This window comes from Centruroides sculpturatus, unplaced genomic scaffold (genome assembly GCF_000671375.1).
Source record: "Centruroides sculpturatus isolate CEXI.00-Female unplaced genomic scaffold, Cexi_2.0 scaffold1328, whole genome shotgun sequence".
NCBI classification, from domain to species: domain Eukaryota; kingdom Metazoa; phylum Arthropoda; class Arachnida; order Scorpiones; family Buthidae; genus Centruroides; species Centruroides sculpturatus.
Window position 1 is genome coordinate 91,597 of NW_019385516.1, and position 18,447 is coordinate 110,043.

Here is an 18,447-nt window from a genome sequence, read left to right on the forward strand (position 1 = left end):
TACCCAATGTTAACTTTACATTCCAAAGATAAAGTTTTTCTTTTCTTGTTTGATGCAGAAGAATCAGTTCTACTTCGTTTAGATGACACAGTAGTCTCTCAAGTCTCCGTAGATATAACAAACATAGAAATAAATAACACAAAATAAATTGTAGCTATGTGTCGATTCCGCGCGACACGTCCGAACATGTAAGATGAATAATAGTGTCGGGAAATGAGTAATCAAGAGTTGCGTGGCGTTCAAACAAAAGACGAATCGACGAGATTTGAAAATCGCGTAACTCCGGGTTCGCGTAAGTCGGGGTAGCGTAAGTCGAGGTATTACTGTTTATGATCCATATTAATATATGATCCATATTAGGTTATTTATGTTATATTATAAACTAGATCGGATTAGAAACTGAATTCGACTTAGTTTATAATTTAACATGAATAGTATCTTGAACAGTAAAAGGTCATTAATCTGATCGACCAGATATCGGACTTTTACTGTTCAGGATAAGAAATATTATGTCAGCATAATATACTGTACACTTTAACATCTATTTGACATCTTATTTACACTTACTTTTTTTTTTTTTATAAAAACATAGGCTAATAACGCCAAATTGATATGACTATACATTATCAGAACAAAATGAACCTTTATATACAGTAATACGAACACTTAATCTACAGGAAAAACGCCAGTGAGATAAAGTCCCTAAGACAAAACCACCGCCCATGGTCTGATATGCCTAGGGGTATTAACGAATGGGCATACACCAACTAATTTCGAGGTCCCCAAAATTAGATCTAGATATGTTAATTCACCATTGATCAGATAACATTGTACTGTACATTCCTTATTCAACAGAAGTTTATAGTTCTAATAGATTAGCCTACTGTTAATGGATAATCATACCTATGAAACTGTTCTGTAATAAATTACTGGTACTATTTTCACTTGTTTAATTATTTACGCAAAATAATTGTTTAATAATATATTAATATATCTGTAATCAAAAGGAATTATATTGAGAATTTTTTAGTTGATTCCAACATATATAATTACATATTTATATATCGAGCTGGAGCAAACTAGTACCGAAGAGGTCCATTTCCTCGACATCGGAATAAAGATAGTAGGACCCACCATCCAAACAGCCGTATACATATTTTCCTTAAATAATAGCCTATTTCCTACATATTAAATCCATAAAAATTATAGAGATAAGCCGGATATAGGTTTAAATTACAATATTATTGAATAATTCGTTATGATTGGCATTCTCTTATCAAACTTTACAAAGTTTCTTATCAAAATTAATTTCATGAAGGAATATAATTTGCAGTAATTAAAACTTATCTAGCATCTACGAAGAAATAAAAAAAAAAAAAAGGAATTAAAGTTGAAACCATACTCAGAACTATATCTATAATAATTCATACTGCATACAGATTCATCCATTCCTTGTTTCAGATATAAATGAATCATAAATACCTAAATCATGAATCATACATTGTGTATAACTGAAGTAAGGAATTTATAGAATAAGAAAATTAAGAAAAATTGACTCAATGGAAAAGAAATTGAATCATTGTATCCTATTACAAGGTACGAAATTAATTATAATGATGAATATTAATAAGAAGTTCTGAAATAATTCACTAGAAGCCTTAATTACTAGAAGCCTTCGCTACTTTTAAAACATAAAATAACGTTTCAAACTGAAAAATATGAAAAATTGATTATATTTTTCAACGCGTATCATATAACACTAATATCATTTATGGCCCGAAGCACTTATTAACTTTAATGTAGAGGAAAGATTTTGTATCGTATACGAGAATGGGATTACCTTAGTCGCCTCAGTCGGACGACACGGCAAACTGGTCCACATTGGCTTAATTTAGATGAGTAAACATTTCGGATGTCGGCATCCGGGCATCAAAGAAGTTTCGAAAGCGCTAATAACTAGTTGTCAAAAATTTCCGACCCCGGCTGATTGATTGTCATAGAATTTTGCTCCCCGCAGCTATCGCCTCGTTACCGCGCTCTGTAAATATAGACTTATTTTGGTACTGCTTTTATTTAAATTTATGTATGCTCGTCGGTTTTTCTTAGTTTTATACCATTTTTCTGTCGCTATTTAAAATGAATAGCAGAGTTTGAAGAATCGATCTGCATAAAAAATTATATATATATATTTATATATGCATAATTCCCACACGTGCCGAATGCTGCCAGGGTAATAAACTCGATAGATACGATTTTAATTTATTGGTAAATCCGAATGATAGGAACCAGAATTAATATTTTTGCTTTCGGGCGATAGAGGTCGTTACATACCAGTTTTCTACCGTGCGAAAGTTTCGTCCATTGTCGTCCCTAATATATTTTATTGGGAAAACTGCAATATAAGCGAATAATAAAATAGAATAAAGGAATTTAAATAGATATTTTTTAAAAGAGACGAAAGCAAATCGGGAACGGAACTGACCACTCGAGGGACGGTCGTTATTGATTATTTGTCTTCGAGAAAGCGATAAGGAATCTGAGATCATTGACGGATGGTCAATATCCAGTATCTAGACAAGTAGAATTTGCACATCAAAGCGTCACGCGAAGGGTAATCCGTCACGTGACATGCCTTACGTGTGGCCTTCGTGTCCGTCTCGGCTATTTACCTGGGAGGATGTTCGCCATCTGAGAATATGTCAACATTTTCTGTCCGTGGAAAGCATCGAAAGCCAACAGTCTACACTTGTCTGCACGCATGCACCAATATGGCTCCTCCCCGGTGTGACGTCATAGTCGAGGAGCGATAGAAGGCGCGTGCAGTAGCGTTAGTGTTAGGGAGGAAAGCTATGGCGGTGCGCTTGGCTCGGCATCCGGGCGCATAAGAGAAAAGAGAAGATGAACGAAGAGAACATCGTCGAGAACTGGCTCAAGTCTCTCCATTTGGGTCGCTACGCGCAGAGTTTCATCGACAACGGTTACGACGATCTAGAAATCTGCAAACAGATAGGAGAGCCAGATTTGGATGCCATCGGGGTGTCGGATGCCACTCATCGCCAGCAGATCCTGCGAGCCGTCAGGGTGTTGTTGGAACATGGAGGAACGGCCGTCTACTTCACTCTAGAGGAGAATGCCAGACACGGCCTAGACCCGACCGACAGTATTAAGGAAGCATTGGTCAAAGAGAAAGAGGCCATCAGGGCAGCGCATTCCCCCGCAAAGAAGTATGTAGACGAATACGAAGAAGGAAAAGCGGAATTCGTCAGATTCCCCAAAATGCAACTCAAGATGATCATTAGAGATAAACTGGTACGAGATGGAATCCGTCTCAGTACTCAACCTTACACCAATCCGGTGAGTAATGCCAAAATATATTCCTCCACGCAAAACACACTTTCTTTCCTACTCTCCCTTCTCTTTTATTATTGTTCACTAACACCAAGGCTCGCTAAGCGTTTCTTACTTGTCCATCCAGCAAAACCCACTTAGCTTCTCTTCCACCACCTAAACGCTTGACTTGTTTATCCCATTTACAAAGCATAGACAAATAAAAAGTAGACACTATCTTTCTATTTGGACCATAACCTTCCGGATCGATGAGAGAATTAATTTGATTATTCGTTATACGAGTGGTAAGCGTCACGTTTCGGCTATCCGCTCTCATCCCTTATGTCAATACAAGCCCGTTTGCTATAATAAAACTACATTTTCTTATTCTTGCTTATTAAAAATGTTTAACGCGTAACTCTTTCCCGCGAACAAACTAGTTTGATTAATGTTCGAAGGTCCGAGCAGGTTTTTTCCCCCCACTACACCCGACTGCCTAAAAATGGAATTTTGTCAGGGAAAATTCCCCGCGTAATCTTTTTTGTTTTAGGGAATTGCCTGCCGATATGCATTCTTATCGACGCGAATCGAGGTCGAAAACCTTGACTTTCATCTCCGGGGATTAGAAAAAAAACAACACATTTTAGATTTTCTACCTTTTCTGTTTTTTTCTTTGTGGAAAATGTTCCGTTCGAAGAGTTTCGCGTGATAATTAGGAACCAATAGAATACTTAACGTCTTGCATGTTGCTTTGGCAGCTGTCGTTATCGCGTGCTACGAAAAGAGCAGCTGTTTCTAGTAAGGAACCACAATATTTTGCTCTAAATAAAATCCACAAACAAGAAATATTTCTTTCTTTTCCATTAAATAAAGTCCTTTTATTTATTTTTCAGCTTAAATGTTTATTCTTCTAGTCTCTTTCCGCTTGAAACTCAATCAAATTTGTTTTTCGTGAGTAAATTTTTTACTAGTTTTTTTTTTTTTAAACTACGGTTACAAAAAATGAAAAAAATAGGAATAAATATAGACTTTGTGAGACTTCATATAACAAACTTCAGCTTACCGAATTAAATTTACCTTTCGACTAGTAAAAATATTTTTATTCCCGTTAGAATTTTTACAATTATTTTTTCTTTTAGTGTCTTTTAGAGAAAATAATCCAAGGAATATCTGCATTTTGTTGCAAATGATTTTAGAGTTTGCGGTATTCTTTATTTTATAAATGCCAACTTATTTAAATTGTTGCAAAATATTTTTACATAAACTTATTACAGATTCAATTAATGTTAAATAAGTTATGTTCAATGGCGGTTTGTTTGCCTGTTAGGGAGGGGCATTTTAATTTCCTTCGACGTTCTTTTGCTCGTTTTTAATTTTCTTTCTTTTTTTTTCTCTTATTCATTGTTATAATTATTCTACTTAATTTCATTTCGAGACACGTATCTCTCTCTCTTTCTCTTTTATTATATGTACTCAATATTTCTCTTGGTAATAGTTTCGAGCGATAACGACTTTCCGAAAGAGAAAAATAGCGTTTTTCTCAGATTAATATAGCCTTTACCTCCTTGCTAGAGGAGTTATCTTGTCATCTCCCCTTTACCTAACCAGATAAAAGTTTCTACAAACGATCCTATCTTCACTTCTCTTTTTATAATAGCGACATTTTTTTTTTAAAAGAAACTTCTAACATATTCGTAAAGTAACCCGCTTCGTTTATGTTCACGAAATGCCCATCCTTGCCTGCACAATCCTTATCGGTTTCCTACGGCTGCAAGCAATTTTCGACTTAGTCCATTTCCTTAAATTTCTTACTGGTGTAAATGGATTTCTCGAAGAACGGCTCGGAAAAATTGTTTAGAAATTAATTGGCTAATTTGTTTTGCATCAGAATATTAGTTAATTTTTTTTTTCTTTTTATTTTTTCGTTTGATAAAATTAAATTTTAATAGGACGATAAAATAAAATTTGCAAATCATTAGCAATTTAAAAAAGTGGAAAGCCGTTTTATTTTTCATTGATTTAATGTCAGCTCTGGAAGAGAAGAAAGACCTTACCGGATCGATATTTTGGTGACAGAAGTGGCAAAAAGCTGCTGCCCGGATAATTGATTGCTTATTTATATAAAAAGGGTAAGCAATCAATTGTTGCGAGAGTTTGGAAGACCATCTCGCTAATAATTATAATGTACGTCGGTTTAATGTCCAATCTCGGATGCACGACACGATGCATATTTATTAATGCCGCATCACCTTCAATTCTGTAAATGTTCTCGAGTTTTAAATCATTCGATACACCCTTCGGATTTTGGATAAGTACTTTGGTTTAATCTCTCTTAAGATGCTTCAAACTGGCTTCCAAACTTCGGAAATTATCGAGAAATTGCTGATTAAACGATCGATCTTCCGTAGATGCCATCTTTGTTTTCGGTTCTTTGCTACAATTTATGCTTTAGTAATAATTTCTTCGCGATAATTCTCGAGATATTTCTTTTCTAACTTCTATTCCTAGTGCTTTCCTCCCCAAAGTAGAGTGTATTTAAAACAAATCAGTGACATTTGCCATCCTAATTGATGTAGGAGGAGGAGATTCGACGGTTACTCTATGGAGAAATACGACTTTTAACATCTCTAATTAAGTATTCCGTGTCGTATTCACTCACCAACAAGCGATCGGCATTGATTACGCTACTCTATCGATCCTCTAGTCTTCGGTCGATGAACACACTCTTAAATTTGGTGCGGAATTGGGAATCACGTTCATTTAAAACCGAAACGAGATTGATATATCCGCGTTGGACCGTCCAATTCGACTAGGATTGGCCTTAGGAGCTCACGAAGAACGATTTTTACTTTTCTTATTTTGCATTCTTTCTACGGAGACAGCATCTCCGGTCACGAACCCACCGCGCCACTCGTCATCCTCCTCCACTTCATCCTCCTAATAGCACTGTTCTCGCCGTGTGACTTACAAGCCTTAATTCCATCCAGATATTCTCGAATTCTACCGTAATCATTTATTCAAATGACTACTTTATCAAATTTGAATCACTCTTCTCCGCATTAAACCGACATCTCCACCTCCAAAGCCAATATTTAGCCTAAGGCTACTTTGCTTCTTGGATACTCAAAGACTCATTTGGTCACAGTAGAAAAACTTTCCGAGCTTATTTAACTTTCTAAAATCAATGAAAAGATAGAAAATAAGTTCGATATTTTTCAAAAAAGAAGTTTCCTTTCGCGTAATGCCATTAAAAATAAACTTTCTTTTATATTAAAGTTCGCACATCGTAATGTCACGCTTATCCCATTGAGGTTTATTTTTAATCTAGAAAAATTCTGAATTCCTGTTGAACGTTTCCTATGATAAATGCATTCTTTTTTGATTTACAGAAGAGTTTTTATTGCTGGACTAACATATATCCTCATAAATATCCGCATTTCTTGTTTGCAGCATCAGGAATTCCTGAAGCATCTTCAAAAAGTAAATCTTTCGTTTGGTATAATCGGCATTTTTTATTCTTTCTTTGACAGAAGAATGGAAGAAAATAATAATAATAAATTTTTTATAGATGATGTACGGGCCAAATGGAGTAAAATTTGTTTAAAAATTTCTATAAGTAATTTTGTTTTAATTAAAAATTCACTGTTTTTAAACATGGAGGTTAAGAGAATCGAGTGTAGTACAGTATTTGTATTCCTGGTGTATAAGCTAATCGAAGACAATTGAGAGAAGAATGATTTGGTCATTTTCGACCAAGTAAGAGGAGGAAAAGACGTCTTCTGTTCATAACTTCTAAACGAGATCATTACGGAGCTGTTGTCCGAAGGATGCGAGACGTTGCCAAATGGAACAGACCACCATCGATTTGTCACAGTTCTACCGGTCAGATAAGACCTTAGATGTCAGGCTCTTTCCGTCGGCTTTACTCGACTCTTGGTCTGTCTTATAGATTGACACAACCCAGCCTCGGGGTCACCGAATTGATTAATTTACCAGAAAACAGTTTCCGATTGTGCTTCGTTAGCGATTACCTTGATTGTCCGTTAAAAATCGAGATAAATCCAAAAATTCTGGACGTATGCGTTGTCTTTTGATGACCGAATCTATACATTTATATATAAATTTTTTGCTTTCCTGGTTGCGTTCAAAGCCCCCTCTTATGTAACAATCCGGCCCAGCGGGTGACAAATGGCTGTATAAGCTGCCTAGCCCTAACAACTACCATTATTGTAGCCTTCGTTAAGGTTTCGCTTTCTCCTTAATTGGTGTTGCTGTCTCCTCCTATCGTGCCGATGACAACTTCCTCCCTCTTCATTCATTCTCCGACTTACCCTTATTAGTACGTTATTTTACCTCGTTGGAGATTTAGCATTTGTTATCCTCTGTTTAATATCAGAAATAGTGTTTTGTAAATACGCGGGGTTTTAAAATAATGGATCTAAATATTGATATAAGAATTCCAACTCCCGAACTAGTTTTTGCGGGTGGTCTCTGAGATTAAATTGTAAATCTTTCGTCGCTCGCCTCGAACAAAAGTATTTTCTTTGCTGGTATTTGTATAGAATCAGGGAAAGAGGCCGAGGTGGTCCGAGACGGATGACCTCATTGTCCAGACTAACCTGGCCGCTTTTGCTGTGGGCAACGACCTTGAATCGTGGCCCATATTCTTCAATCTAGACCCGACCCCGGTTTTAAATATATAACTAAAAATGAATTTATTATCCGCGCAGGCCCCTTAAATTTGTTTCCTCTCTCTAATTAGTTTTTCTCTCAATCAAAGTCTTCGACAATGAAAGAGGATGGGAGAAAAATCTCTAGTGTGTGTAACTAGCTCTATTCTTTTTATAATCAATAGAAACGATCTGTGAGAATCTCCATCCGTTCCCAAGGTATTAACAAATAGATCTTGCATTAGAAACAATTTTATTCTTTAGGAGAAACAAACTATTATTTTTTATTTTTTATTTTAGAATGACAACCAGTTGATAAAATACAAGGACCTTCTCCAAACGCATTACCATCTTTTATTGTAAGTTTTCAAGTATTTTCTGAGTTAAAAAAAATATAGTCTGAAAGGTTCTTTTAAGGCGAATAGAGTAACTTGTATCTAGAATAAGTTGGGGTTTTAACCGAAAGAAGTCCCAGAGGGCTTTCGGTTCGCTGCATTAATTTCTACTGTTTATAAGAATATAAGAAAAGGGAGGTGGAAAAATCGATGGCGAAACGTCTTTCTTTTCTTGACGATTCCTCGCTAGATCCGAGAATCATCCGCTTAAATATTTAAAAAATTTTGCCTATGCACCCTGTGGAGAAGGATTCCATTCTAGAAGTCGATTTCCCCTCCTTCGCCATTTTTTCCTCCATTGTTTTAGTCGCGGGGGGAGAGAGAGAGATAGATAGATACGTCGTTTGTAAGGTTATAGTCGGACAGCTAGAGAAGATGCCTCCTCTACCTAAAATAGAAGGGATTCGCCCGTGCTCTTTCGCTTTGAGACAGACCGAATTAGACAATGGGCCAGGGGATGCCTTGAAAAATAGCTGCTATAAAGAGGCGGGCTGTCGTGTTGTGACGTCATCGGAATAATAATGACGAAATCCGTAACGAGACTCTCTCGCGTAGGCTTTTTATTTCCTTTGTGTCATGCGCTAGGCTAGGACCCGGGTTACAAAGATTTGTGACCGTATCGCATTTGTAACTATTAGGATCTCGACACGAGTCGGATACTGTTGCCACCGGTCTTCCGGACCAGAAAAGATATCGGATTATCTTCTCCTAAGAAGGCCTCTTACGGTTTAATATTCTTATTCGAAGGAGGAAAATAATCTACCTGCTCCTCCTAGTAGTCAGGGTGCTAATGGGTGGAACCATAATGAAATGTACTACGTGCTTTGCACGAAGTAACTAATCGGAATATTTATAGTGTATATTTTTGTCTGCCGAGTTTATAATTGTGCTCTAACCGAATAAAGGTGCCCTATAGAAATATTTGGATTACGGGTCGCCGACCTTATCGTTGTCGAGTAGAGATTCGTATGAAAAAATCGATCCGTTTTCCCACCTATCGAACGGGAGTGAGTCAGTCGGACTCCACCCAGAACGGGGTCCTGCGGATGACCCACCACCCGCCTGCTGACAACACGGGGTATTTGATTGTTAGCCAAAAGCCGGCTATGCTAAAAATGGCCGACGGATGCCAACAATTCTATAGCGTGCGGGGGTTTATATTCACTGGCTAAGGGGTTGCAGATAATGCAGCGGTGGGCCTATCTACTCGCACACTCGGCTACTACAAACCGGACTCTATCGGATATCTTCACGTTTTGCATGGTGCTCGATCGGTCGTTGCAGGTCGTCTCTAGTTAACGAGAGATCCGTTCATTTGCCTGTCGGGGGAACCTTGTACAAATGTCGGTTCCCGCATACCGTTTTACGGCACGTCATAAAGGAGAAGGGAGATAAGGCGGCCGTTTTAAGACGACGACCAGGTGATGGCAGATAGAAAAGAGCCTAGGGCCAACTGGCTATCCCCGATTATCGCGGCAGATAGCGTTGACAGGAATGGGAGGTGGTCGGACGACTGATCCGTTCTGTGCAAAAAAAAAAAAAGATCCTTAAATGGAAGAAGGTCTTCTCCCTCCTTTTCGTAGATTTAAACGTTTACTTCTTCTTACCCGCATATTTACCGGTAATTATTTAGATAATTATCATTATTATCTCGGATGCGATCATTGTATCGGAGTACCACTAATAAAACGCTTGCTTGTATTCAGTTAGCCTTTCGTTACCGCATCTGTAAGCGTTTAACACTTTAATATAATTGATTTATGCCGACTGAGAATGCAGACGTTATGTGTAAAATGGCATATATTAAGACTGCGTTCGAATAATTGGTAATTCTAATTTAGATACAGATCGTAATTCATCATCACCGATGCAGTTTTCGCTTGGAAATTTAAAGAAATTCTCGCTTTTGACGCGTCTATTTCGTAAAAATCTCATCCTTTGGAATGACCGAATTGTAATTTTCGTTTCTCTCTGCGAATACCGATCCCTTTCTAGATTTAATTTTAATGGTTTAATGGCACTTCCGATACGATTCCGAAAAGACTGGCATTTTTCCATTAATTCTTCTTCGGATCGATTCGTCATTATAGAAAACAAATGAATGTCCAATAAGTAGATTCTATCGTTCGAACTGATCGATCGGCATCCATTCTATCGACTCGATATTTAAAAGTAGTTGATTTATGGTCCTTAGTTGGCACGCGATTCTCTCGTTATGACGATTAGATGGCGTATAGGACGTCTCCGACTTTTCCTTAATCCCTTATTCCATTAAGCCTTTATGACGTCATAAATCCTTCCTCCACACCGGCTCGTACTTTTAGAGCCGGGCGTCGATTGCACCGACCTTTGTTTACCTTAATTACTATCGTTCGATGTGCCTGTATCACCGAATCTGGTTTGTAGGATCCTAGTTACTTTCGTGGATCGGATTTTCCCCCTACGGTGACAAAAGGAAGCAGTTTTTGCTGCCGGGGAATGGTCGTAACCTTGGGCTTTTTTTCTTCCCCCCTCTCGGGTTCATTAATCTCTTCTTTACATTAATAAGTAAATTCGAAGACGGGGCGAAGGAAAAGGCCGATATCTGCTGAGCCATCTTCGGATCGATAATTTACTTATTGCTTTATCGATCTGCTCTATCGATTTTCGCAGGAAACAAAAATTCGAAAGAAATCAAAGTGAATAAAAGAATGCATTAAGGTTATTATCCAGTAAAAACATTTAGAAATCGTTTACTATTTTGTTCGTGTTAAAGTGACATTTTTAAATACTCCAATGAGGCTCTGTTCTGTACAGTTATTGTTACTCGAATGCCGTTATTCGCGCATTCGAACTTATAGAAGTACCAAAACCTGATATTCATATTGTTATTGTTTGCCGTTTATCTTTTGGTATTTAGCAAAGGGGTTTTTCTCTTTATAGACCTCTTTCCTTACGTAGTTCTCCACTCACTTATTACTGAAGGATCAAGTTAGTTTCTCCATCCTCTCGATCTTCTCTTGGGTACCATTCTTGTCGTCAATTTGGATCATCTCTCGTCGTTTGTCCCGTCCAGTTTCGTTTTAATGGTCCTGAGTGTTCTACAACGTCCTTAATTCCTGTTCTTCTTGTTTCCTCTCGATTTTATCGCTCAATTTAATTTTCGGAACTGTTTTTTTTCCTCTATGCTCTCTACTTCTTTTTTTTTTATTAGTCTTTCTTCTAGTTTTTCTAAGATGTAGAACTATTGTATTATTTTTAGAAAGGTCAAAGTTTACTCCATACATCTATACGAAGAAACTGAGAATTCGAAAAAGCTTTTACATCGAGAAAATGCCTGCAGAGTTGTAGAATTAATTAATAGTAATTAGAAAATTCTTCCTTTTCTCTTGTTTTTTACACCACGAAAGTAATGACGACGCAAAAATTGTGACTAAAATGTGCGATTTTAGTCACAATTTTAATGCAATTTTAACAATGCTCGAGAGCAATTTAACAGTTCTGATCTTTTAAACAGATCATCATTCAACGTAGAACATTCCTTGCTAACCTAAATTTTTTGGTTAACATAATATTTTGACAATGTAACGCTATTATCGTAGGGGATTTTATGCTATTCAAAGATAGAGTGCTGACCTCAAAAGCTTGAAAAAGAGTGTAAAACTTTCAATTTTTTTGGTGTAATATTTTGATTTTTACATTATTAAAGTTTTATCTACTCTATCGTTTAATTCAGCGATGACTTCTTTTCGTTGAACAGCTAAAATAACATAATAAAGTCTCAGCATATTGAACATACCTAAGGTTGCGTAGGACATAAATTCGACCCAAATAAAATGGGAAATTTTTTCCCTTTTATATGGCTCTTTCTAATAAAAAAAATCTGCTTTTATGTTAAATTGTCGAATTTATGCCTCTAGTAGCTCTAGGTATGTTCAACGTTTAGCGACTTTATTATAAGGTTTTTACTGTTTAATAAAAAGGAATCGTCATTATATTAAATTATACGATAGATAAACTTTAATAACTCAAAATATTTATAAAAAATCAAAACTGTTTATCTTCTATTCAAATTTTGCATGTTTTGAGGTCAACATCCCTAAATACAGTAAATATAGGGGAGACCGGGGCAAGATCGGCATGTTAAGCTTTACTTAAATTTTGTGTAATAAATACTGCTGTAAACTGAAAAAAAAAACTTTGCATATTGTCTATTGGAATGTTACCTTACTATAGAACTGGTTAAAATCAGTTTGGAAATAAAAATAATTAAAATAATTACAACTTTACAAGAAGAGAGAAATTGACGAAGTTGCCCCGGGTATAGGGGCAAGATCGGCAACTTCTCTCTTTTTGTAAAGTTGTAATTATTTTAATTATTTTTATTAAAGTTGCCCCTGGTATAGGGGCAACAGTAATGAGGCAAGATAGGCACGTATATAAAATTATGTTATTAACAATGTATAAGTTGGAATTCACTATTAAAACAAAGAAATACAAATCCAACACCCATTTAATATTATTACAACGAAATGCAAGTTCAAAGACATATATACATGAATAACAAATGCAAACATGTTTTCATTTATCATCTGTTTGATTTTTATCCTTTGCTTCTAATGTGGCTTTATGTTGCCGATCTTACCCCGCTAGTCATGATTTCGAAACATTAAGTACAACTCTGAGAACAGAATGCCATGCCATGATCTGGCCACGTGAATAAGTTGAAGTTACATCCTTCTAACAGGAAAAGTAACTTTCGTTATCATGGAATTATAACAAAACCTGCTAATTCAATATAAATGGAAAAAAAATATTATATGGAATTCAACGAAAATGAAAATTTGCTTGATAATTCAACTACGCTTGTTGGAGAACAATAAAAACACTACACTCAACGAGCCACCAATAAAACTCAACTGCCTAACCTATAACCAAAGTCTCCTTTTAATTTGTTTTTAAAAAAAAGCGCTTGACAAACTTGCCCCGCATGCCGAAGTTGCCCCGGTCTCCCCTATGTATACCTCTTTCCCTAGCATACAATTATTAAGCCCATTTCTAATTATTAAAGCTTAAAAATATTATTATATATGCCAAATAATTCTTGCAAAATATAAATTTAGACTTTATTAATAAAAAAATTAAATTTCCATTTGAATATATTTATAAAATGGCTTAAGAAATGTTATATACAGTCGACCCCCCTATAACACTGTTGATAATTCCGTTTTATATGAATTCCATGTTGTACGAATCATTTAAATTTTACAAATACGTGAGCCGTTCACAGCCCGGCACACATATTTGTAAAATCTAAGTGACTCGTACAACATGGAATTCATATAAAACGGAATTATCAACAGTATTATAGGGTGGTCGACTGTAATAAGAAATACAGCAATTAATTGAAGATCATTCCTCGTTGAACCCACCAGATTTGGAAAGAACCACTGATTTAAGGGATTCAAAAACAAATTCCAACAAGAATTTTTATTAATTTTATAAATTTAAAATAAAATCATTAGCTGCTATCAGAATTTTATAAAAAAAAACATGTATTTTCTCTATTATCGATATGATTTTTTGCCACATTGCCTTTTGCAACGTAGGCTCACGATAATGGGAAATATAAATGCATAAATGTAATATATAATACGTAACAAGAACTGTAAATAAGTAAACACTGTATATGTATAATAAATAAGAGAATTCGTGTATACACGCGCGTATTCAAGTTATGTAAACATTAGGGCATTTAGATGACTTCACATCACTTGCTGTGTGATTTTTAACAAAACAATCTTTTGTTACTGTCTTTGGTTGTCACGTGGTGATGGCTTATCGCCACACGATCACGCTCTTGTTAATCTCTATTATCACTTGTCACGCGAGCGTCACGCAAATCCACGATTACAAATTAGTGTGGTCACACCAACATTTTTAACATGGTATGCTACACACGTGGGCGCACTTACCGATTTTTAATCAATTTTTAATCCGAATTAATGAAACATTTTGTAACAAAGTTGCTCTTGGGGAGGTCAAAATCATATATTTTTTTACTTTATCTGTTACGAGGTATTGCATATTTTATTATAAAACCTGCTACGTTTGTTTGAAGAGAGAGAGAGAGAGAGAGGGAAATCATTTTGTTTAAAAAAAAATTATATATAAATATTTATTCGGCCGAATTTCCAATTTCGAGGTCAGACGCAGCACCGGAAGCAGTCAATGTCACGTGAGTTGCCATGGTAACAGGGACACAAGGCCACCGGGTTGTGGCTGCGGTTAAACCTTTCACTCGGACGATTCGCCTGCGGAAAACTCGATAAACTCGTTCTTTTATGACACTTTTAATCATTGGGTTTGGGTCTGTCTCGGGGTTTAAATCGAAAAGAAAGAAAATTCGAAGTAAAAGTTTCTTTGGTTTATTCTTATTCGCCATTTTTTCCATTATCGTGTCTTGGTTACCTAGGCAACGGTGGGTAAGCACCATACTAAGGCCCTAGGTAAAGGAAGAGAGGAAATGAGACGCCGATACCATCTGAATAGACTCGGTCACAGTCTGTCACCCGCCTCGGGATGTTGATGTCATAAATCCACGCGCCATTATACCACCCCTTGGCTATTATGCGACAGATTTATCGTTATACATCGTCTTTATAAATAGCATTAGCCCTATGTGTAACGACACCTCCTCACTTACCCTCGGGTCAACCGAAACTCTTTTCTTAATTATTTTCCGCAATTCTTGATTAAAACACTTTGCCAATTTCCCTTCAAAATGGCATTAACAATAAAAAAGGAAACTTTGTTTTTCTAGGATGGATCCAGAGGCCATTTGGAATCTCTAGCCGGGTTGTACGCGGAAGAACTTAGAACACATTACAGAGATGTCTTGGACCGATTGGAGGAATTAAGGAAGAGAAGAGTAGCCATTGATTTCCCACCCCTACCGCTGGACAGTGACAATCTAGGTCTGAAAGCGCCTCATAATTTTAAGCCAGGAAAATATTCGGTGAGTTGTTTATATAAATCCCCAACAATTTCTAAACACGTGTTTGTAGTGAGATGACGTTGACGTTGACGTTGTGTGGTTCCTCAGCCGTCCAGTTGTCTAAGTGACCACGAAGAGGACAACATTTACAGCTTGTACCAGTGCCCCTACGCAGCGACCTGTAGTCGTACCCAAAGGTGAGTTATAATGGCGTTTTGACGCATTGGTACTCTTTACGCAAGAGCTTTATTTAATCATTTAGGGGAGGAGAAACGAATCGTAAGTTAACTATTCCCGCGGGTTATCTGATGGAGACACGTTTCTGTCCTTCGCGATCCTCTCGACGTCGGAATATCTGAAACTAAACCGTGATAGATGGAATCGAAGACGACGTTATTTGATTCTCAGGAGGAGCAATGAGTCGAGTTAATAAAGCGTGCCCGAGGATGGTAGAGCGAGATAAGGTATCTCGTTAACATTGCAAGATACTAAGGTGTAGCTCTGGCATCTGTATGTCGTGGCAATTTGCACCGCAAGTCCCAAGTGCGACAACCTCAATAAGAATGCAAATAACTCCGAGGAGTACGGTCCAGTAAAGCCGAAATCCCGTTGTCCTGACAACCGTATTCTGTTGCCTGGCAACGCATCACTTGACCCGGACCGGTGAAGATGGAGGATGAAAGATCGTAAGGTTCAATTAAAGTCCCTGCACCTTTGTTGATTTAGTCGTTTTCCTTTTACAGAAAAGGGGGCGAAACACAGCCGATTGTAGCTAATCAAGTGCGACTTGGAGAGGAGGAAACGTCCATAATCTGATAGACTACAACGATTTTGGCAAAAGCTTAACCAGATAAAATGATTTAACGAATTTTAGGTTTCTCTATCGCGAAATTAATTAGATTCTCCTGATTTTTAGGATTAAGTTTTGAATGGGAAATTTCTGCTTTAGTAGCAGAAACATCGGAATCTAACTCGACTGCAACAATTAAAATTAGATTAAAGAGATTTGGTAGAATTAAAACAGGGTAAACGAGAAATGCAACGTGCAAGAGAAAAAAGAAAAAAGAAACGAAACCAAATAAAAGTTTTCCAAACGATTAAAAATTGTATGAAATGCCTAATAATGAGATTTGATTACCCCCAGGAATTATTAAATCGGTGGAATGTAATTACTAAATCAGCGTTAAGAAAATTATCAATTAAATCTTAAATATCAATTAATTTTTATCATTTTTAAAAATTATTTTAATTAAATATAAAAATAAAGTTATTAACTTTCCTCGTTAAATATCCTTTTTTTTAAAAATGCGATTTACTAATAGAAAAATTCGTCCAACTAGTCACACAAATTCTTTAGAGTGTAAATAGTTGAATCCAGTTTTAAAAAATTCACATTTCATAATAAAAAAAACCTTAAATTTAACTGTCCGAATCTTCTCATTAACATAAATTAAGTTTTAATGAATCACTTTTAAGAGGCATTTTCCGTAGAGATGAAGTGAGAGAAAGAGAAAAATCGTACTTTTTACCAAACACATTATGATTTATAACAGGCTTTTCCCCCTTTTTGTGGTAGGATCATCACGTGATAAGAGGTGTGGTTCTTTTTTTCCTCCCCTCTTGCATTACCTGGCAACATGTCATTTCGTTCCACAAAGAACAGGCAGATGTCCGACGACTAGCATCTCAATCTAATGAATTCGTTCTTCTCTTACGATTGAACAGGAATAAAATAACTCAAATGCATCGGGATAAATTACACCTGTTGTATGAATTATTAATGGATGTTTAAGTTGAATCCTCTCCTATTGAAAGAGCCGTTATTAACTAAGTTTCTTCTATTCGAAATTTCAGCAGGAAAAAAAAAAAAAAACAGAAAAATCGTGTCAGTAGTGATGATTTAATTCATCTAGATCATGTAAAAGTAGTGTTTCTTTGCCATTTTCGATGCTTTTAACAACAGAATTGTTGCTGTAAGAATAGTAAGAATAGGTTCTTCTCTAAATAAATAAACTAGGAAATTCGCTCCACATACCACTTTAAAGGTTTGTCTTCTTTTGTGCTGTAATGCTCTTTAATTACTCGAAAAGAAAACAAACAGCAAGATCCATCAAAATGATATACTGTTTTACAAGTTCGATGACTTTAAACACATTTAAATTTTGCATAATTTATGTATTTTTTTGCTTAAAATTTTTACATATTCAATCCACCTTATATATATACAGTACGTGGTAAAATCTTACGCAATACAAACGGATGATTAAGTGAATGTTTTTGCAAAAATTCGAACAGACGCGCGGTTAACGCCCACGAAAATAAATAAAATTATGAAATTAAATTACATTTTTTTGAAAAAAATGTAGTAAATTTACAGCGTATGTAAGAAATTATAAAGCTTATAATTTAACTAATTTCTGTAAGTAACGAGTAACGAAGAAATTCCTTAGTCGACTATAATCATCTTCATGGCAATTACGTGGAATTTATCCAACAAAGTAATCCCAAAATTGTCTCCACACAACAGAAGAGCAATTGCTTTTGTTCGCGAGATTTTGTTGGTTGTTTATGTCTATTTATAGATACGTGACACTTTAGGGATTCGTTTCTAACTCCCGTCTGTACGAAGAACACTATTTTCGTCCATATAGTCTCCTCGGTGGGGGTACTCATATAATATTTAAGAGCAAGTGACATAAATGTCAACTCACCAGAGATTGATTATTATTTTTAATGAACTGATACGACTCCCGTCAAACTTTTTTCATAACCTTAGGCAAGAGCCGGATTTATCGAATTTATCGCACCGCTGCTTTAGCTGTAATTTTCTTAGCAAAAATGGTTACAGAATCAAACATATTTTCTAGATTTAATGTTTTCATCATCATTTTTTTTTTCCTGTGTTTTTTAAAAAGAATTCGGCTACGATTCGGAAATTACATTAGGTAAATAGCACCTTCTTACATCGGCAGCATTGATTTATCGTGTGCCATTTCCCGACTAAGTTTTGCGTGAAATTCGTTCATTAATTACGATTTCGAACTTTAAGAGCCGCTACCTAACACAACAGTGCGGATTT

At 36.1% G+C, this 18,447-nt stretch overlaps 1 protein-coding gene across 1 annotated transcript in view; it reads left to right on the plus strand.

Moving 5' to 3' along the window:
* Nucleotides 1-2,595: 2,595 nt before the first annotated feature.
* The window catches only part of LOC111639717, a 134,567-nt gene continuing 118,715 nt past the window's right edge, over nt 2,596-18,447 (plus strand). Inside the window, exons 1-3 of the mRNA XM_023385655.1 lie at nt 2,596-3,354; nt 15,195-15,389; nt 15,477-15,565. Coding sequence (XP_023241423.1) covers nt 2,899-3,354; nt 15,195-15,389; nt 15,477-15,565 — 740 coding nt within the window. The 5' untranslated portion in view covers nt 2,596-2,898. The remainder of the gene's footprint in view (nt 3,355-15,194; nt 15,390-15,476; nt 15,566-18,447) is intronic.